This window comes from Centrocercus urophasianus, unplaced genomic scaffold (assembly GCF_019232065.1).
Source record: "Centrocercus urophasianus isolate 14NV4802_14NV808 unplaced genomic scaffold, USGS_Curo_1.0 seq_10, whole genome shotgun sequence".
NCBI lineage: Eukaryota > Metazoa > Chordata > Aves > Galliformes > Phasianidae > Centrocercus > Centrocercus urophasianus.
In genome coordinates, this window is record NW_024884142.1 from 83,396,083 (window position 1) to 83,419,992 (window position 23,910).

A 23,910-nucleotide genomic window follows, 5' to 3' on the forward strand; every position below is an offset into this window, starting at 1 on the left:
TGTTTAAAATAGCATTAGGCATGGGGACTTCAGGAGAGCAAGTTTCAAATATTAAGGGTTGAAAATTTAAAATTCATTAGTGATTGCGTGCATGCAAAGACTCCGGGACATAACATAAGATATGCTGAATTCCACATCAGTCAACAATGCTATCATTTAATTCCTAGTGAAGGAGCATGCTGCCCAAACCCAAAGTAGCAGTATCTCAATAGGAAGAATAATTAATTTTACCAGAAATTAAATACTTCCTACTAATTGTTATGTAGAGAGAGAAACAGGGAGAGAGTGAAAATAGGGGCCAGAGGAAAGAAATTCAGCATAAAGACTGTTTTTTTCTTTATTTTAGAATAACAGCTGAAGCAGTCAGAAGTCCCATTTCTCCTCGTACATACAGAGAGATGTAAATCAGGATTATTGCACTGATGTCTGTGGAAACAGTGATGTAAAATTGGCACAGCAAGCTTTTTCTTTCTTTCTTTCTTTTTTTTTTTTCCTTTACATTTGAAAAAAGAACAGTGTTTTTTTTTTTTTATTATATGATGCATCACAAAGCAACTCCATAAAACCCATCCATATCACTATTCCTGTTCTACTCTCAGTGATAATAAGGACAGAGTTTTATATTAATTCTTGTGCACTCTAGGATTAATTTAGATCTCTGAATTTACAAGTATAAAAGATGATCTCTTGTAAAGAGCAATCCAATTCTATTTGCATGTACTCTTGGGCAAAATCAATTAGGTCATAAGCTGGAACAAAATTTGGTCCATTCGCTGCAAGACAGAGGAGTGAGGATGTAAGCCTGAATTAGATGTGTATTCTGTAAAAGAAAAATTTTGCTGGGGTGAAAGAGGAAGATTTGCTTCGGAATTGAAGACCTTGAAAATAAGATGCTGCAAATTCTTGTTTAATAGGGTGAAAGGAGATTGAAAAATGAGCTAGAAAATAGCACTTTTCATATTACACTTCATACATTTGGCTAGCATATTGTGAGCTTCTGCGAGGAAAAAAAACCAAAGCAAAACAACAACTGAACAGTTCGTTGTGAGGGAACGGATAAGTCTTTTTGTTTCTACTGAATAAGTTGCTGATATTACAGGTGAAACATTCAAGTTGAACTCCTCCTACCCCAATTTTAGGCATATTCCTTAAGGACAATCTGCAATGTATGGAGGAGGTGTCAAACAAATTTGGGTCCCCCTAGTCCCTCCCTCCCCCTTCAAAAACCCATATTTTGGTAGTTAGATACGTACCCATACATTCCCTACTGCCCTTTTAAAAGAGAGACTTTTAAGGCTCTCAGTTCAAACAAGACATTTGAGAGATGCTTAATTGGCCCCACTGGATGGGAAGGCATTAAATCCTGGTCCCTCACACTCATTCTGTATAGCTGTTTTTTAAATGGCAAGCAGAATCATCTAATTCTATATACAAATCAACTGGCACGATACTGCTTGGTTGAAAGGGTCTCCACAATTATGTAAAATGCAAGTATTAACTATAATTGGGATAGTTTGCTAATACAATAAAAAGCTCTGAACATGAGAAAAGTTATGCTCGCAGCAGTAGCTATCACTTTCTAAAGTAAGAATTCATGGATGAAATGACATGAAAAAGATGGTTATAAAATTTTAATGGAATGATAAAAGGCAAAAGTCAGCCTCTCAGCTGAATTCTTAAAATCCCTATATATCACAATCAGCTCCTTAACTGTAAAATCAATGTGGAGTATAACATGTTGTCAATGTGGTTGTCACTGGAGGGAAGACAGCAAAGTATGACAGCTATGCAGCTCAGTCTTACAATGATGAAAATAAAATCATAAGGCTTTTCACATGGATGTAACTGTTTATAGAAGAAATTATTGAACACAGAATTTGTTGGCATATTTTTCTGTAAGATTCTCAGTTCATATTTTAAACGATTTCATTACAGTATTAATACTGGAAGGTACTTTCATTTTGGCTTTACTTTCATTGTAAATGAAATTATCTTTTACAGCAGGCTGTTTTGCTCATCTGCTTCAGAAGTTCAGACTCTACTTAAAAGGAAGGCACAAAACTATCATTAACCTTTTGAAATTCCCCGACTAGAATCACACATTTGTTTACTTATTGTACAGATGAGGGGAGCCGGGAGCTCTACTCTCCTGGATATATTTCAGGGGAATCTATACTTTCATTAATATACTGAGACACGTACCTGGACTTCTGCCCTTTAAAGCTAATGAGAAATACCTGATTTGCTGGGAAACTCTCACTAACCATGACAGGCATTATGGGCCTTTTATACTTGAATCATTTACTCTTTTCAGGAACACGAACAATGAAATTATACATATTAACAAAGTGTGGTATCTTTCATATGTATCCAATAGAATATCCAAATTGTGCAGCTCTGGGCATAAGGGAACACAAGAAACCTACCACACCAGATCATATAACTTGTAAGTCATTAAGCCATTTGTGCAGTGACGTTATCTGTATGAAACCCTTAAAATACACATTGAGAGCTGTCTCCAAAATATTCACACTTTTTGCCCGCTTCTATTCCAACTGCATGTTGCTTTTAGTACTCCAGCCAGACAGCCAGGAAGATTCTTCTTATTCCTAGTCTATAGGCATGTATGAGCAGATTATTCTATCTGTCATACGACCATTGTATCACATTTGCCCTGATATTTGTATGTCAGCTTAGCTATTCTCTCTTTCTGTTGTTCATCCTGTCATGTATTCACGTGGTTCTTCCATGTACAACCTTTCCATGTTTTATCTTTTGCTTCAGTTTTCATCTAGCTTTCTTGAACACAAGTGGCCATATTCACATAAACTAACTATGGGTTCATATGCCTAAATTATATGGACCCAATTTGCGTACCTAAATTGAGAGTCTAGTCTTCTCAGATACCCAACATAATCAGTGATTCAAAAAGTTGAGAACTGCAGCATTGCAATTCTCTTGTCCTAAATTGCCCCCTGGAGGAACTTCCCCCTCTCTGGAGACTACAAAAGAAACTTTAAAAGAACAGGCCTCCCCACCCTGAAAACGAAGCTCTGTGGTAAGCGTGCCAGTGGAGCATGCTGTAGCGCTCTATATGATAGGAATAAGACTCTCTGTGCTTCATCAGCAGATACATGCTGACGAATGTTTGATAAATTGTAGGATCATCCTTTTACTGTTTCTTTTTCCTCTAGATATGTATTGATCTCAAGTCCTTACCTTATGGTATGTACTTCTGACACTACTTATTGTAACAATTGTCATTGGACACTGGACTGGACTGTAGCTTTTACAATACAGGGAAAATATGCAACCACAGTCGAGGAAAAAAAAATACAGGCTGCCTGATAGGCAACTCAAAAAACTCTCTCAAGTAGTGCAAGCCAAGCACTTATGAAAGTGCTTCAGTGAGAGCTTGCCACACTGGATAGTTATGCTGATCCATGGGACTAAAACACAGCTTTCTGAAAGAGATAACAGATGTCCTCCTGCATGCAATGCACTGGACTGCAAGTAATTTCTAAGACTAAAAACTCAAGCATCTTTTCTCAAAAGTTGTAATTTTTGGTTGCTCAAATTTCGCCATCCATAGAACTATACTACAAGAATGGTACAACTGCCACAAGACCAGGTTCAAATAACTATAACCAATTCTTTTACAGCTTCCTTCCCAGACTTACCATAGCAAAAGAGAAAACCTAATTGTCATCTGCTTTTTATATCTAGAAAATTTCATTTTATTTCTGAATGCAATGCATGAAATTCTGCTCTTAGTTCAATGGTATACACTGACCTCTCAGTTCAGTAGTGAATATATTGACTGCAAAGCAGTTACCATAAATTTACTCTTACATTACTGAAAGAAAGGTCTAATCCAGAAGTTTCATCAGCTGTTTCTATTTCACAGTAAATAGTTTGATGCTATGCTGACCAAGATCACCTGAACAAGCATCTTTTATTAACATGTTTAGCAGGTTTTGAAAAATTCATAGGATATATACATTATTCTAATCTGTCACTGGCAGGTTAGAGTTTAAAAAATGCATGGAATCAGTTACTAGCACCACGCACATGTAAATGGGAATATCTGGGAATTATTTACAGCATTTTTCCTCTTAAAAACACCTAAAACTACTAATCTTTACATTAGGACACTTTATTACCAAATTCTGTAGAATATTTACTGGAGGTGACATATTGAAATGTCCACCTCTCAAAAGAAGATAAAGCCTGTGGGGTGGAATGCACTGGATTATCTGTTTCACAATGGTTCTCTAAACAGTACAACCTGCAGCCTTAGCTGTTAGCAAACACCAGGCGAGCCTGGCATGCTGACTCTAAAAAACAATGTGGAGTGTGGAGAGGGGTGGAGAACATGTGGCCAAATTCTGTGATCACTGTGTAAGGATATTTTCTTCCAAATTTCTTTGCTCTTTTCACATGACAAATATAACAGATTTTTATGGCAGCATTTTCTAAATTTTATTTAATCATTCCAACATCCTCCTAGATTGCTGAATATTTTTCATAAATAAAATATAATATGAAATTCACTATATATTGTGAAATCATCAAATTGCAGTAATGTAATTATACTGCTTTTAAAAGTGGATGTGATGATTTACATTTACTGCCGTGAGTCGCTTATGCACATTAACACACATATATGTATTTTATTCCTACAGATACTTTATCTTTGGTGAAAAAAAGAAAAAAAAGACATATAATCACTGCATAGAATTCTGTAAGAACAGAGTACACACATATATCTTGCCGGAGCAAGAGATACAGGAAATTTCTACTGTCAAATATTACTTTAAAAAGTCAAAGTCTATTGGTTAGCATGCCCAGGAATTAAGTGTAGTTTTGCAACAAGCTGTCAGTTTAGGCAGTTTTATAAGAAAAATATTGAAGTCCTGACAGAAATACTGCTTATACTCAATGAAAATCATTCAGTCTTAAGCAATTGAGTTGAACATCCTTTCACAGAGGGCAGCCCTCTGCAGTGACACCATCACCAGAGTCCTTTGTCATCAATTAAAGTTTTTTTTGTTGGTCAGTTACAATGGTTGCTGGATAGTAGAGACTATACATCAGTATGTATTCTGCAGCAGTATAAATACAAATGGAATGGAATACTGGGGAAAATATTTTTCCCCTTGGAGGCACAGTTTATAATGGAGCTACAGAAGGGTTTTTTAAGGTACAGCACAGGATACAGAACCATAGCTAAAGAAGCAAGTGCATTGCTGATCTTAAAATACTTGGATGGTATAAACAGTGGGAGATAAATTTTATACATTTTTTGTTCTTATTTTTAAATTTGCTTTGGAAACATCTACTACCTTCCATACTAACTTCAGGCATCATTGCACTTGAGTTTTGCAGAGGATAATGTTTCATCCTGCTGCACAAATGCCATCCGAGTTATACAAAGCAGCTAACTTGTATATGTGTACTCCAAAAAGGTTACTCCAGAAGTAATGACTTCTGTTTATTTTAATGCAAACTATAACAAATACAGAGAATGTAGTAATACTGTTTGATAGAGCAAACTCTCAGGTGCAAAACTATTTTTCAGCTTAGTCACTACCATCAGCTATGCTTTTCTGCCAGTGAACAAGAACCAGCATGCCATGCTTGCAAAAAACTTCACCAGCAGAGCTGACCTGGTGTCACCACTACTGCCTCACTGTGCTCACATCCACTGTTTCATTTCCATCGAAGTTCAGCAAGCATCAATGAATGTCAAAGGTTCCATGGAGCAATTCAATGACACACCTTATTTCATATGCACTTCTATGTCAGACATCATTTTGCCATACTGTCCTCTGCTCCTATGTGTTGTATGGCAACAAAATGTAATGGAATACTGGCAGGAAGGTTTAACTGCCATACCACCAACATCCACATCTGATGTCATGGGCCAACATATTAAAATAGGAGTCATTACTTTCAGAGCAGATCTAGTATTTACTGATATCAGAGAATGTAATTTGAAGTTGATTCTAAATTAAATGACTGACTGTTTTATCTGTGTTGAGGATACCTAAAATGCATGACAACTGAATAAAACTTTTAATTCCCACTGATCTTTGTTAATTCAAAATAGCGATCTAGTGATCTGAAACTGAGTTTGTCTTTGCCAGTCCCATCACTTCCCATATTAACAGTTCTATGCCTTGCAGACTCATGCCATGTAGTTTGTTCAGCAGTTCCTTGGTTTAACAAAGAGGTACCAGCATTTCAATAGAGCCTTTTCAGTTGGATTCTGGGTTGGATTTTGCACTTGATACATACTCTGAGCAATATTACATAACAAATCTGGAATAACTGTATATACATACACAAAATCTGCTTTTTTTAAAAAAAAGAAACAGATATTAATTTCATCTTACTCTGTAGTATGGTATCCAATAGCCAACTTTTTGTTTGTTTTTCAGAAAATTGATTCTTTTTTTTTTTTTTTTTTTTTTGTCTATGATGGATGAACATGTAGCAAATTTTGGAGAAATTAAGTACATAATAAAGAGATTTATCCTTTTATATCTTGCTGAATGAGAAAGCAAGACATTTTGAACGGGAAACATATTGGGGTGAAGTTGATGATATAACACTAAAATCCTAACTATCTTCATTGCTATTTCATCTTTACTGTCTGCACACCAAAGTGGCTTAGGGTGTTGCTCTGTTTTACACTGGTATGACATCTGTATTTGGAACTGTAAATTTAACCTGATGCTCATGAACCATTGTTGCAGTAAACATTCAGTGCTTGTGACACAACTTAGTTTTTGTCCTTTCTCTCAATGGATAGCTGTATATTTTGAGAAAACAACTTGAAAGGAAATGTGCTCTCACAAATGATAACAATTTTCTTTCAAGTTGAACAAATAATTCACCAAAGAAATTTATTTGAAAAACTTATTCAAGCTCCAAATATGTAAATATTTATTTGCATATATCACCTGTAGGTAATTAGCTAATATAAGTAAGCTGTGAACTTCTTTACATACTCAAGATGCATTATCTACCCTTGCAAATCTTTGTTGAGATTCATTTCTTGTATTCTACTTATTCTTTTATCAAAAATGAATATCATATTAAAGTTGTATGCATTCATAGCCTGAATACAACCTGTCTCCTATGACTATTTAATTAATATTGCAAAGATTATTTGACTCTGGTCAAACAGTTTGCATAGCGCTGTTTCTTGCTGTAAGTAGGAGGACGAGGAAGGAAGAGCATTTTAAAGGCATCACTTGTTAGTATAGGTAAAAAATATTTTTGTACAAAGCAGTACGTGTAGAATTTTAAAATTCTGTTTCTGGGAGTTTGATATGGGGCAAGAGGCCTACATAAGACACTCATTCCTATACACTCCTTCTGGAACATATGTGAAGGCTGTTCTTTAGCTTTCATGGAAATAAATAGGTGGCATTACTTTTAGAGTCACTTAGAATCAAGTCCTTGAACATAAAGGAGAGCCAATTAAAGAGCAGTACTTATAAGTAACTGAAACTAGCCATATATGAACACACATGCATGGAGAGATGTTATACAAAAAAATAAAGCACTACTTCCCCAGATACGTATTTAAATATTCATATTTTATGAAAACCTAAGAAAACAGATATGGAGCCCCTTAGGAGTTATTATTGTAAATAATAAGGCAGGAAATACATTACTAGCATTTAACTGAGAAGGCTAGATATCCAAATGTGTACAAAGGCAGCTGATCTGTTTTGATCTATTTTGTGTTAAATGGAATTAAATAAGAGTAGATTGCTTACTGTCCTCTGCTGTGGTCATTGAAGTCCAGTTGCTATAAGCATGGCCATAACCATTAGAGGCAACCACTCTCACCTCATACTCAGTATATGGCTGAAGATCTCTGATGCTGTGTTCTAAGGAAGCAGTCGGGCTGGAAAGCAACCTGCAAAGAAAAGTAGCATGAGCTACAGCTTTAAACATCCTAGTGCTGAAAGGAATGACTAAAACATTACATCTCTTGAAAACAAAACCAGCCACCCTAAGGGTGAGCCATATTTAAAATAACAGGACTTTTCTTGCTCAACAGTTGATGGTGGCCTTGCAATGGTCTGCGTACTCTAGAATGTCACCAGCAGAATGCCTCTGCCGCATCTGGAGTCGGTAGCTGGGTGCGCCTGGGGCGTTGTTGCGAACTGGTGTAGACCAGACAACCTGAAGACCGGTCGGAGTGGCAGATGAAAGCCTTGGAGGCATCACACCATCTGGAGCTGTCGAAAAGCATGGATGAATTAGAGCAGAGAAAACCATGGACAACATATGCCGGGTAGAAACAAAACGCTCCATATACTGGAAAAACTGTTCCTCAGGATCAACAGCAATGTTAACATGGTCCATTTAGTTTAACATTTTCACTACTGAACTAAGATTTTCTTTTTATTTTCTTTTTTCCAAAGCACTTAAAATCATTTTGCTAAAAGCAAACCTCCATACACCAAAAGGAATTCAGAGGCAACATATTCTCTACCACCTGTCCATTTATTATCTGCTTCTCCTTGTGCCCAGTTCTGCCACACCTAGAAGCTAGAGATATTCTCACAGAAATATTACTGAGCAAGACTAATATCAATCAGATCTTTTATCACTGTGATACCTTCTCGCCCTTAAATTTATAATAATTTTAAAAGAAAGCAAATGAAATTTTAACAAAAAATAAAGGTGTTCAGGTAGAAATCAAAATAAATTCACTCAAGTCTCAGTCTCTAGCTCACCATTTTGTTAAGGAAATTAGTTTTTATGAAGTCCAGGAACTGCAGATCAAAATCTGTCACTAATGATGCCACAAATGACCTTTAACTGCTGCAAATTTCACTGTACGCAGTAAAAAGAACTATGCCAACTTGGACTTTATGGCTTTGTCTGTTTTTCTTTAAAAAGAAAACAATCTGTTGGAGAAATTTTCTGTACATAAACATATCTGGAACTCTTGTATACAATGCACGTCTGTAGCTCTTTTCCAGAGAATTAAAACACTAGAAAGTTATTGCCTTTGTCATTTAATCTCTTGTATAATGGTTTTGTTTTCATGGTCCACTAGTTACTATTTGCTTCTTTCTTTGGCCCTTTCAACAAGTATTTCTGTTGCTGTTATTTTCTTCTTCCTTTCTATTGAAAAAACAGCCTCGCAGATCTGTAACTCAAGGTGCAGTTATAAGCCTCAAGGCATAAGTTGTAAGATAATGAACAGTATTTTACAGTAAGTTTTATGATCTTCCTTTATGAGGTGGTTACTAAAAGGGGAAGTAACAGACTTTGTGAAACGCTGTCCCAGTTCTATGCTCCCTGGAACAGATGGAAGGATGGCATCTACACTGATAAAAAAAAATAACCAGTCATACACCACATTTTCTGTTTATACTGACACAGGCACCCAAAAATATGTGTGATGCATTTCATGCTGATTACTCATGTTTATGACTGGAACTCCAAAATTCTTCACATCCAGTTCCAAATTATATTTTATAGAAGTGTACAAGACATGGATTGCAGCAATCTGGAGACTCATTCCCTTTCCCTTAAGTTCATAGAATGGCTCGGATTGGAAGGGACCTCAAGGTTCCAACCTCCCTGTCACAGGCAGAGAATGCCAGGCACTAGATAAAGTACTAGATCAGAGTGCCCAGGGCCCTCATACAACCTGGCCTTAAACACCTCCAGGGAGAGGGCATCCACAACTTCTTTCGGAAACCTGTATCAGCACCTCACCACTCTCTCCATAAAACTTCTCTCTGACATCTAATTTAAGTCTACATTCCTTTAGTTTAAAACCATTCTTCCTTGTCCTATCAGCATCTATCCATGTAAAAAGTTGATTTCCCTCATGTTTATAAATTCCTTTTAAATACAGGAAGGCTGCAATGAGCTCTTCCTGCAGCCTTCTCTTTTCCAGGCTGAACAAGCCCAGTGCCCCTGGATCATCTTCATAGTCAGAAGAATTTAAAAGAATTTTCCTTTTTTTTTTTTTTTTTCTTTTTAAAAAAATAAAAAAATAAAAAAATAAAAGCTCTCTGCTGGCACACCAGAGTTTTTTCCAAGTATTCTACTACTGAGAATTGGCATATAGCCCTGCAACACCCTTCCCAATGATGAAGTGGATAAAGATCTCCAGTTTCCCTAACTCCCTTTCCCTTCTCTCTGTTACTCTGAAAAGGGCAACATAAAAATTCAGGAGTTTAGTCAACCTGGCTGCCCTTGGACCCTTCTTTCCGCTGTTTTTATCTAGACCTAGACAATGAGGCTCAGGTGAATCCCAAGGAAATCTGAAATGTTCCCGGTTACCAAATCCATGAGATATCTGAGATCCATGTAATCCATGGCCTGCAAATCCCTTGCCATCATCTTCAGGGCCAATTGAGCCTGAGAGTACCTCAGATCAGAGGGCAAAAATATGGCTGACTTAATAGGTGAGTCTTCAAAATCAAATATTTGCAAACAAGATGCCTCTGTGTGTGAATTAATTACACTCTCAGAATAAAACGGAGAACATCATTTGTCTCACTTAACATGCAACAACATAAACAGTGTTGGACCTGAGATGGACAATACAAGATTTTTAAGTGTATGGATATAAAATACACCAAGGCTTTCAAACAAACAACATTATCTCATAGAGAAGACATGGATAAGATGGGAGATGAGGTAGTCTTACTATCAAGTATTTCAAAATTTCAGAGCCATCTTCACCTCTCTCTGTTGTAAAAAATACAAGATTTTTCCTATCAGAGTGTTTCATGAAGTTGTTAATAGGCAAGCTCATCCGGAATGAGAAAGACAACACAATTATTATAAAAACTTAAATTAGAGGATATTTAAGTGTTTTCATAAGCTGACACTAAAAAGAAAGCCTCAGTGTCCCTTCAAAGCTGGGTACTGTCTCATTAAAAACTGTCTGCAGGTTCAAACACACCAATTGTTTAAGTGCACACAGAAGTTCCCTATATAGCAGAGAAGCTACACCTAACAATGAATTTAATTAGCTGAGTTATAAATTCACCAGGAAGCCAAAGTTCACACTGTTATTGAGGAGGCAGTGTGAGCAACTCAGAGAGGAAGCAAAAGCATTAAATTTCTAGCTCTGTCAGGACACATCACTTCACCTTTGTCCCTCTCTCTCAATCTGTTAAATACAGATAATAATACTTATCCTTCTTTGTAAAGCTCCCTGAGATGCACAAAGTAAAAGCTCTGATTAATCTTTATGTATGTATAGTGATGGTTATTACAGTGATACAGGAATGCTCATCAAAAAACAAAGATGTAGCAGTCTAATTGTCAATAACAACTCACAGTGCAGATGTTATTTTAATGGCAAAGGTAATCTCAGCTAAATGTTCAAATCTCTTCTACCAACAAAAGCCCAACATAGGGAAGAGTAGAAAATTCAGACAAATCTCTTCTCTGAAAGTCAACCAACCTGTAGAACAACTCTCGTCACGACTTTCAAACAAACACATTAGAATATTCTACAAATTTATTCCATCCAAAAAGATTCCTGTAGCTTGAAGAGAATGTCCTTACTACATTCTTCCAAAAAGGAATTGGGGTAGGACTATACAATTTTGGAGCCTCTGCTGAGTCATAACGAAAAAAGGTGCTCTGTAAAAATAATTACATTTTGATCATTAACTATGGAGCACTTACATCCAAAACTGGCTAATTACATGCAGAACATTTGTTCACTGTTTCAAACACTCCTCATCATCAAGGACTTCAGTGTAATGTGTCCCCAGTTTAACCCTTTTTGCTCAATCCATAATCCCAAGAGACTCCTTACTACCCAAGTAATAAGTGGCAACCAGCAATAATTCTACCGAAAATTTCTCAACAGAAGATCCATGTATCTAACAGCTTGATATATTGCCTTTAAGATACAATGTTGCTCAAAAAGCTCCCCTCCAAGCTTTAATATTGCCCTCAGGAGGCAACCACTCCAATTGCAACCTACCGAATCAACAACTTGCATAGTAAATCCTCACTTAGCAGGGCAGAAAGTCACACTTTGTCTGAAGAAATTACAAAGGCAGAATAAAATATTTAATCAGATGTCAGTTGTAATCAGAATATTAATTAATAACTCCACAAAATATTAAAGAATGGAATGCTACAATCTGACAATAATATATTGTATTCTAGACACTTAGGTACACACAGATGAGTCAAGGAAGATCAGATCCTTACTTCCCTGCTAAGTGATCTTTGAAAACTGTTCTAAATTTTGCTTCAATTTCATAATCTTAAGTAGCATATGCAGTAGTCAGAGGCTTCATAAGTAATTATTTATGTGAGGGCAACAAGCATTGTATTAAACAGTTGCCTAATTTTCGGAGAAATATTCATAATGCTTATCATAACATACTTGAAATTTAAATTATCTGAAAGCAGACTTTAGGAATGACTAAAGTGAAATATTTGGACAAAAAACTATCTAATTAAAAAAATGTCTGTACAATTATTCTTTAATAAGATGAAGAAAAATCAGAAGAGTTGGTTTTGGTACCTATCAACTTGATGTAAACTCAGTGCAACTTTGGTGAAGTGGTACCACATTTAAGAGTTACCAGACAAATACTGGATATCCATAATATCTTCAAACAGGCAGATATAATTGTTTGGAAGTATGCAAGTGTAATTCTACAGTTCCCTACAGCTATTTGTATGAAATATTTAGCAAATCTTATCTAATTATCTTTCACACACATGTATACAAATGATAACTGCAGATATTTAACTACAGGGGAATTAAAGAAGACACTGCAGTTTGTACCATAACACAAAGGAACAGTTGCAGTCAGACTATGCCTAGATGAATGTCTTGCTCAGTCATGGCTACTCACTCTTTTCCAGGTTCAATTCACAAACCCCATTTCTTTATCTCATTACATTGGTTCTTAGATACTCCTGATTCATTTTCTATTTTAGGTGCCCATACTGAGATCATCTCATTACAACACTTTTTATGGCAATCTGTTCTGCAATTTGACATTTGTTTCTCCTGATTTTCCAGGTATGCCTGTTATCTAGTTGTTTGTGCAGTTCAAATAATTCCAGACGTGTTCACCAGAATTCTGATCAGCGGCAAGTGTTTTTGTTTCATTTAACAGAAAGACAAGCCATGATGTTGGGCCCTGTGTCATCACTAGAAGGGCATGCTAGTTATAAACCTTTATCTGTTAGCAAGATTGCTTTTTTTTTCTTTCCTGTTTCACATCTTCACCGGTTTATCTTTTAACCCTCTTTTCCCAGTCATCTTTCCTACTTGGTGCATAGAGAATACACAAAATAGTTTTGACTTTTCATTTAATGCACATTGTCCTCCACACTGTTTTACACCTGATCAAGATACAGATTATTCTTGGATACTCTTTTTAATCTTATAATTTCACAGATTTGTGTTTTCAGTTACAGATACTATTCTCTCTAGTAATACATCTACCAGGGACAACATGGTCCTATTTTAATTTTGTTGCACAACCCCATTTAACGTATGTCAATGTATTTTGGAATACACAACGTGGAAGACCTGTGGTGATCTTCATGCTTGTCCCACTCTGGGGCTCAGAAAGTAAAGAAAGCTTTGTCTTGTGAAAAAGCAAGATAAGAGACACAAAGCTATGGCTTAATTTCCATAGTGCCAGTAAATCAAAACCTGTTCGCACTTAATGTTCCTGAAATTTTATTTTCAGAAGTACAATATAAACAGGGTATAAAAACATCTTGATCTTTCTTCATGATCTATCCTGCGTTATTGATCTGCTATAGTAGTAACTTCAATGGAAAAGGAGTTGCTTTGTAGATTTGCTAGCTTTCAGCATTAATATTACTTATTAGGTTTAATAACATTCAGAAAAATAAAAATAGTAGGTTCTAACATTTTAAATGTCTTGATCTGCATTAATCATGTGAGCTTTAACTGCAAATATTCTTTCACTTGCAAATCTGGTAGCAAAGCTGCAAAATACAATTTTAGTAACACCCAGAAAACCAACTCAGGCATTACTTCTTGGCCTGCAGACCTGAACTTTAATACAATTCTCTTATAAAATCCCAGAGCAGGCCACCTATTCCTCATTAATACTGTTTTAAAGGAAAACAAAATCAGCCCTCACCCTCCTTTTAATGAAATTTTTTCTCATCAACATTTGCAATCAAGACATGAGCTTCAAGTAAAAATGGGTCTAAGTGATGCCTTTCCTAAGTGCTATCTTTTACTGAAGTCAATAGCATAAAAATGTCTTTTAGACATTTCTTACATTCTTTACATTTATTTTAGAGGTAATCTGTCTTTCTTCTCCAGAAAGTTTATCCAGGCTACTCAGTAGGAAATCTGCTAAACTTTCAAAGATACAAAAGAATGCCAAGAAGCAATTAACTGAGTGATTAATGATTATAATATCTGTAATAAAGACATTGGATAGAATTTATAACTGAATAGTGAAACTATTTATTCATCAGAGTAGTTAAAAGAATGACCAGCCAGTAACTGTCATACCACAAAAAAAAAAAAAAAAAAAAAAAGATTGTGAAGACTGCGAGGAAAAATGTTAGAATTGGTTTTACAAAATCAGACAGAAATCACAATTAAACAAAAAAGCTCTTGTGGGTCACATGTGACTTAAGTTTCCTGCAAAATGAAATATCTCTTTGAGAGAGCATTGATCTTCACTTATGTGAAGGAATACATGTGAAATGAGGAGAAGGAACAAGATTATGTTCATCTTCATGTAATATCTTCAGCTTCCAATGAAGCAGCTTCAGAAATGAATTTCAGGATTTCTTTATTTCATTTGTTCTTCTTTTTGGAGAGGAAGCAGGTGAGAACTTTTGATATTGTCCTCAGAATCTTGCAGCTTCCCTTACAACAGACATCAGAGGGCAGAGAGCTCTGGCCAAAGGCAGTTGCAGTATCTTTCATGTTGATGGAAACACTGGCACTGGTAATAGCTTCACAGAGTGTTGTCAAGGAGCCTGTTAAGTTTCCTTCTTAATGTTGATGGTATAACTTCAAAGATCTGTAGGCAAGCTTTTTGTACTTTCTATCATATTTGAAATGAATCAGTTCTTAGGTAGCTACAATTTCTGTAGCTAAGATGATGTCCCTACCAGAGCAATAACCATAGATAATTATTCAGGAAGATTTCAACCTTTCCATCAATAGCCATTTGAAATGCATTTCAGGAATCAGTGATAAAAACCTAGCATATGAATCAGATAGAAGGCACTAATCAAGGAACCTGACCTTTGATGCTCATGTCTGATTATGACAATTTTTTATACAGAACTGAAAAATGACAGAGGAATATAATTATTCCCAATAGATAGCACTGTATGTTTATCCCTCCAATTTGACACAGGAGCCAGAGGAGGAGCATACACTGTGACAAAAAAATTCACATTCCTGGAACAAATATATTTCTGAGGTTTCAGCAGCCAAACTGTAAGGGCCAATCTTTCTAGAAGACGATGAAAACTAGAAGTACGGTAGCTACAATATGATTTTGAGCATGGCTACTCCTGCTGTGGTGAGGTGAAAAATACGTGAGTTGGTGAGTTAGCTTCTTACACCAAAGAAATACGTAGGAAATGAACAGTCCACTTGAAGAAGTCCTGAAAGGCTTCAAAATCTTTATGGTAGAGATGATAAGAAGGCAGAATAGTCATTTTCTGTGATGGCAAGGAGCACTAGATGGGCTCTGAGACAACAGATGAAAGAGCTAAGCTCTTAGTTAATCAATGGCTGATTGTAAGGAGATCCCAATCTTGGGATGCAGAAAATGGAGGTCTGGATCAACCTTCCTAAGAAAGTTTGGTAGCTTTAGAAATACACAAGTCCTCGGAGAAACAAAGAATAAAAAAAGCAAATGAGGTCATTATTGCTTGGAAAAGTTCCAGGGGAGAAAGTCTAAATCTATGTGGCTTAAAGAGTAGAAGAGAGGGAGGTAATAGATACAGATGGTAATCTCCAATGTCACAAAAAACTTTACAAAGACAGAGAATCAGTGCCCTAGGTAAAAAGAACATAGAGTAACAGGATCAAGCTGCTGCAGAAAGATTTTAAATCGGAAAATCCATATTGGATTAAATGAACATCCTAACCAGAAATGAGACATGGAAAGAAAATAAACAAGATGATTTCATAATTAACACTTTTTCAGCTTAATAATTCAATAAGGTTCTCTAACATCAGAGAAGATGAAGAAGGAACAAAGGAAAAGGGCATGGACATCTCTGAAGTGTTCAGTTGAAGCCTGCTGAAAATGAATTTCTGATATACTGTATATTTTATTCTATGACTGAAACCAAAAGGGTGACATAGGATATTCAAAACCAGAAAGCAGCACTTCACAAAGACAAGTGGATGTGCCTTTTGCAAATGATTATTGCCTTATCTCCACTGAATATGTCGAGAGAAACTAAGAAAATAGGGCTACCTAACTGAAAAAGAAAGTGAGATAACGGAAAAGATACAAATATTTAAATCAAATGAGAACTCTGGTTCAAATGCTGACAGTGTGCAGACTGCTGCAGTATGAATGGGCCCTTGGCTACCACTCACAGAAATATCTACCCTGCCATTGATGTGTACTTCAACAAAGCATGAATGTATATATTCCTAAGTGTAGACAGGAGAACAATACAGGTTTGCAAATAAATTGGATCCTCAATAAGATTTATTTTTAATCCATAAATTTCTGTGCAATGCATATGATGATACTGCCATTTATGATGGAATCCCAGCTTGAGAGTGTCCATAAATAGAAAATGGATCTGACAATATGACTGATTAGCTGGTTTCAGTGAGTCACTATGCACAGTGGGTAGCAGAGTTTCATTATATCCTGAACATCCTGTGTATCAGTGAGATCCAGGTCACTGGACTACCTTTTAGACATGAAACATCTGAAGCTGCAATTGACATTATTCCTTCAAATACTTTCTTCATTTAAGAATAGGAAAAGAAGTTGGATAATGGAGCAGACTGAATCTACAGAATGCCTGGAGGGAACCAGGTTTCTGCTGTGGCTATCTCAAAATGCTGCACCCACTCTAGCTGTCGCCTCTTCTTCTCCCCTTTCCGATACAGAAAAATAGGCATTTACAATGCCATATCTCCAGTGGCATTTACATGTTTATCTGAATGTTATTTTGAACCAAATACTGTAAAGTACTATGATTCGTAAGTAGAAAGAACAAAGGTCTTTGTTTAAAAAGTACTGTTGAATAATAAAAATAAAATCTAGTTACAAATGAGGATTTGTATCCATTTACTTTTCCCTAGAAATATCTATAACGCCATTGTCTATACCAGTATTAAACCATTCTTCATTGTGGCTTAAAGAATTTAAAGGGTTGGATGTTTTTTTTTTTAATCACAATTGGGAGTGTCAACTTTGCTTAGGTTATCTAAAGACAAAAATACTGCTTCCTTGGGTGTGAATATATTTGGATATCTCAGCTGAAGTTGTTCCATCATTAATACATCACATTACAGCTTTGGTTTTGTTTCAAGCCTCTTGGTTGTACTGATATAAAAAGGTAGTAAAGCTACAAGTATAGCTGGTCTTGCTGTGTTTCAAATTTTATTATATGCTCATAGTATGATATTCTCACCATCACTGTTCATACACTTTTGCTTTCTGCAAGGAGTTTGCAGAGTTTCTGAAAGCTTTTATACATTATAACTTTCTTAATCTTCTGAAACAAATCTTTATGAAATATATGTATATGACATATGAGAAAAGCAACGAGAGTTCTTGGATATTTGGTTCATATACCAAAAAGCACCATGGGAGCGCACTAGGGAATATGCTGTCAAAGAAACCATGGAATTTTAGCTTCTCATTTCCAGTTTTCCCTAAGGTGTAGGTGCTTATCACAACAATATCAAAGTGTCTTCTATGTCAATGAACTGAAATATATTCCCACTGAAATTCATGAAGGAAATACAGAAATTGCAAGTGTACAAAATCTCATAAACTATAACTTTAAGGGAAGTCCTTTCTTTGGTGAAAGGAAAAGTTGCTCGAAGACAATGTCTCAAGTCATGCCCTTAAAATACATCAGACATTACTCTTTGAAAATTTACCTCTCACACTTCAATCAAGTGTCTTTTAAAATTTGGCTCCCTGTAAATCTTTTTCGGTAACAAACATTCTCACAAATGGAAGAATAATAAAAAAAAGTCATTTACTGTTTGCTTTGGTCTTCAAGCTATGAGAAAGCATGTTAACTTTGACAGTTGACTTGATTCAGACAAGGCTGAAAACAAACATATCAAACCAACAATACTTATTAAGTAGAAATTCTGACTTGAATGCTATCTTACCCTGATTCTCAATTCACTGCAAGGCATTCAAAGTATATAGCCTTTGAAGTGGCCTACATTCTAGTTTCCTCTTGCAAAGCACAGAATTTGTCAGGTTCAGACAAAATACCAAATATGACTGCATATTTTATTAAAAGCCTATTTTTTCCTCTCTCTCTCTCTTTAACAGAAGTCTAATTTAGTTGTTGTTCCCTTAGGTACAAAGTACACAGTTCATAATTCATTTGATATAAAATGTCAGTTTAGATTTTTGCACTTCTTTGATAAATGAGAAAAAACACGTACGTTTCAATTTCTTTCTATGAGGTTTTACTAGCAGAAGCCCCCCTCCCATTGTGCTGCTCAAAGACCTTTGTGTTAAATTAAACATCAAGATTCAGAAACTGTAGGGAATGGTATTTCCAAGACGTACAGTACAAATATATGAGACTGGGAAAAAAGTAATCATTTTTTCTACCACTAAAGTGATCTCTCCCAAAGAGCATCTTTGATCCTTGAATTAGTTCTCAGTTATAATTTAATGTATAAAAATTGTCAGCAGCTTTCCCTACATTTAGACATAAAATTATATTGTCAGCTCCACAAAGAGCAAAATACAACATTCAGGGGCTTGCTTCCTTCCCAGTATGTGCTCAACCTTCTAAAGCCCATCAATATTAATGAGCAAAATGTGTTAACATAAAAGAAAATAGCAGAAAAATAATTTAATTGTATCTGTCATCATTAACAGTATAGAATGTTTTTCCTAATACAACCAAATCCTGCCACTAATCAACATACAGAACTCTAAGGGCACTACTCTGCACAATGCCAAAGAACAGAATCAGGAATTTAGTTCTGAAAATAAAACTACTATAATTAGGGAAGCACAAAAATGCTGTATATTATTTTCTTATGTAACACACGAGGCCAAGTCTGGCAAATTCAAACTATCACATTTACAGGGTAAACAAGAATTGTTATCATTTCTCAAAATTGCCAACTGTAATGCTATGGCTGTCACTTCATGTTACAGTCTAGCACAGGAGCCTCAGTATCAATGAATTATACTGTATTAGAAACTAGCAATAGAATCACATTCTGATGCTCATGCTGAGTATCACCACCAACGAACACTGTATGCCCTGGTCCATGAATGCCTAGAAGCCAAGACATTCTCCCCTTCCTCCTTTGCTGCACATGCCTCACCTAGGCCAGAGAAGTACCTGCATCCCTGGGTTACAATTGTGCCTGTCCCACCATCTCCCTCAAAAATAAGGCATTATTATTTTTATTTTTTGGCATAGCAGCAGACTTTCAATAGGAGAGATTGACTATATTCTGTCTTCCCTCCTTATAAACCAAGAGATTAATATGCTGCCCTGGAAGACAGGAGATGAGAATGTTAGTCACTTAGGATGAGAAATCCAGATCTCTTTTTTTTTTTTTCTCTGGACAGTGGTCTAACAGAGATAGGTGCAAGAGAACACAAAAGGTGACATCTCTGTTCCAAAAATGATGGCAAAAATCACTAAGTGTCATTATGGATTGGTTCCCCACTAAAAAGAGCATTTCAATTGACAGAAATATGTTATCTAATGAAGAAAAATATTTCATATTTAAAGTGAATAGAAAGTAATTCAGACAAACTTATTCACACAATCTGTGCAAAATGCACAGTTTACTTGTCTAATGAATAAGGTAAAAGGATTAACAGCCTTTTATACCTGACCCATCCACACAGAAATGTTCATACCAAATTACTAAATAGCTGCTCACCAGTTAATGCTTTCTAGATATTTGTAACAAATAAACCATTTACATTAATTAACTCTTAGCTTCAATTCTTCAGCGAGTGCTGAAATTGGTGGAAGGCTGTCAATATAAAACAATGAATGCTCTGTTTCCAAATAGCTTTTACTGAAAAGACCTTGGCTACTGTTCTGCTGTTCAAAATTGGGTAGTCTAATTGATTAACAGTCATCAAACCCTATTCAATTGCAAACCAGACTGTCTGTATTTTGCCATATCACAGCATTTACTACAAATTGCACCATATATTGAGATAAAGAAAATACATTGGCAATACTTATTCTCTACTAAACAGACTTTTGACAGAAAGTTAAGAGGTAGGGAACATTTCCTCTCCTTTTTCCATTTTTTGAGCACAGATTGAAATGACTCTATCTTTATCACAGAAAATTTACAGCTACTTAATTCAGATTACAATCATCAGGAACATTTTGTTCAGTTTTTTGGACAGCACTATCAGTTTTTTAGGAATAACTATCTCAAGTACAGTTCTTACTATGTAAGAAGATTCACCACTTTGGTGAAAGAAAAAAAAGAGGGACGAGATGTGTTCTTTCTCTAAATCATGATGTCTTTTCAATCTCAGTTTCTTTTCTTTCTACATGCTTTATAAGAGCTGTTTAGAAAATCACAAAGCAGTCAACCTGCGAATTGTTTTTTTTGTGTGTACACAGTGGCCACATTCAAGTTTGGTAGCACCTTCTGTGAAGAGGCAATCCTAGTCTAAGTTTGGGAAGAAGAGAGACTTCCAGACCTTTCGATGAATTATACTTGTCAATGCTAGAATGAATACAAAGTCTCTTTACCTTCCCTGGCCTATCTTTCTATTTGCAAACTTATCTGTAAAATAGGAATAACAGTAATAAGCCTTCTGGAATGCTAAACCAGCAAACATCTGTAAAAATTATAAAAGTATCTCAGTATAAAAATAGTAAGAATTAATATATTTGAATTCTGGACATATCCCATTGTAATATGAAACACATTAACTTCTTTTCTCTCTTATTTTACTAAACTGGAATTAATCCTTCTAAAAGGGTAGTACTTCCTTGTCAGAATCCTAAGTCACACCTGAATACAAATCCAAAGGGAAACAGGCTAAAATCCATGAACACTCATACACACATTTACTTCTGTGTATCTGCACATGGATGCAAATAGAAAAATAAAAAAAAAAAAGCACAGTAAGGAAAAAATGTGCAAAGTCAGAAATGACTAAGGACTATGGAATCTCAATGGTGGCCTTTGTTGTAAGATGGTAAGTAGCATACAAGTGCTTATAGGGACACCAGGGGAAGAATGGTGACTCTAGAAACCTGTTCTCATCCATTTTTCCTTTTCCCTCCCTTTTCTCCATAAGGAAGAAGAGTAGATTATTTCCCCTACTGTACTCAGAAATGAGAAGCAATGTATGAGGAAAAAGAAGTGAAAAGAAAAACATTACCAGAGCAAATAAATAATGTTATAACGGAAAAAATAATTCTGAAGTGCAATTTAAGAATTCAGATCAGAACTTTAATTTTTTAAATTCAATTTCAGGTCTATTTCTAAACTGAACAAAAAACCCCCACCTAAATATTAGTTATTTTTTAAGCAAAGCATTTCTATGGACATGATGTTTTAAAAAGAACATCCCTATATATATTTCTACCTAAAGGAAGGAAAAGTATGGCTATTTGATCATATCTATGATTAACCATCAGGAATATCTTGATACATCCTTATTTTTTTTTCCCCATCAACAAAGTAAAGAAATATGTAAAACAAGCTTGCAGAACTTTCCTGGAGCTTTGCAGAATTCATTGAAAACAGAGGAATTTCGAGATGTCTCTTAATTGTGCAAAGTAGCTTCAAAAATGTTGTCACTTTAATCAAATGTTTTATGATCAGCAGATAACTCTCATAATATAGGTGCTGCAAGTGCAGAAAATATTGCTTAAAATAACAACAACAACAAACCCATAGACACTTGCCTTTGCTGACAGCTTATGAAAATGTTGTTTTATTCTGGAATCTATAGGGGAATGAGTTATCAGAAATAAATATATTAATGTGAACTCTTTAGAAAAACAGTATTTATCAAACTAGCAAAGTAACACAAAAATTGATCCAGTTCCTAAGACTTCATATGTCTGGAAAATGGTTTAAAAGACAAAATTAATGGTATCATTTTTCAAAAGTGTTCTGTATGTTTCACTAGGAATTCAAATATCATTTATTATAGAATTCTCTACATAGCAGAAACAGGCTAGTTTATTGCATAAAGAACGCTGACTTTAGTTAGAGTAGGGAATGATCTAGATGAGATTTACACAGAATGAAAAAAACACATGAACAGGTTTAAGACATGTAAAAATCGCATGCTTCATCTAAATATTTTCTTTTCTATATGTAATTAAAATTGGTCTGAAATAGGTTTATGTGATGGTAGAATCATTTTAAATAGAGATCTGCTGCTAAATCTCAAGCTGCTTTCCCCTTTTCTATGTATTTCTCTAGCTTACAGAACAACCAAGCTGTAGTTTTCTTCCATGAAATCTTAAATACTGCCTGGAACTCATGCTAAAGTTTTGGAAAGACCTGGACTGAGACCTCCACACTGAGGTTAATTGTCTGCTTATAGATGATCTATGGGCTATTTCAAGCTGTTGCACAGCTCTCCCTTTCTCATCTGTCATTTCCCAACCAAGCAGAACCATCCATGTCCTGGGCAACTAAAATTGCAATTCTGATCATCTTGCTCTGTTTCATGCAACTCCAGAAAACAGAAAGCAAAGACCTGAAAAAACAGCCCTGCTGTATGGAACATGAAACTACAGTGGATCATACATACATACAGTGGAAAAACAAAAAGGCTGATGCAAGGCAAAGGAACCAATACGAGCAAGGAATAGGCATTTGAATGCCTTTGCCTTCTGCCAGTCTGCAGCTTTAGAGATAGGAATTTGGTAAGGGTACACTTTAAAGCAGCCTTGAGGTGGTTCCTTATGATGTATGAAGTTAGGCTGAGCCCCAGTTGGCTGTAATTTAGAAAATTACAGCAGAAAAATGGGCACCTCTGTGCCTCCCATTGTCAGAACCTGAAGACATTATCTCTCAGGAATGAGAGCTGAGGAACGAGAGCTCCTCTAACTTCTCTTGCCCCCTAGAGCACCAAAAACAACCATTTAGAAATAAGAATGAGCACAAGAATAATGCTGAAGGATGTGCTGAACAGAAAAGGAGAGGGAAATAAAAGAAGAAAGTAGAACTAATGAAAATGACAATCAGATCAATACTGCAGAGATTAGAGAAGAATTACTGTTTCATTAGAGCAACTCCCAGTTTTACACACAAGCGTTTCTGCAATCCTACCCTTATATCCCCATGAAATCATCTTTCTGGATGAGAGGAACTAGAACGGACAATTTACACAGCTTGCCACTGACATGCTTTAATTAGCTAGGTCACTGATGAAAGATGTAGGGCAGCTCTACCCCCTCCCTAGTCCATCCAGCTCTCTCCTTAAACTACCTCTAGAAAAGACATGGCTATAATTTTTTCATTCAGAAATTTCCATAAACATCCTCCACAAAGTTTTTTACAACTAATTTAAAAAAAATAAAAATATTTCTTGTTTCTTATAAAAATCAGCAATTATATTTGTCTGAAGGTACAGAAAAATCACAAGTTTGAGAATTTTGAACTTTTAAAAATATCTTTCCTATCAATGTGATTTTACATTTTTTTCCCTTGTGCTATCTGTT

General features: G+C 35.6%; 1 protein-coding gene across 1 annotated transcript in view; it reads right to left on the bottom strand.

The window, feature by feature from the left end:
* Positions 1-23,910, bottom strand: part of USH2A (usherin) — a 371,535-nt gene that overhangs the window by 128,345 nt on the left and 219,280 nt on the right. Inside the window, exons 38-39 of the mRNA XM_042813358.1 lie at positions 8,111-8,261; positions 7,794-7,936 (exon numbers count right to left, since the gene is read on the bottom strand). Coding sequence (XP_042669292.1) covers positions 7,794-7,936; positions 8,111-8,261 — 294 coding nt within the window. The remainder of the gene's footprint in view (positions 1-7,793; positions 7,937-8,110; positions 8,262-23,910) is intronic.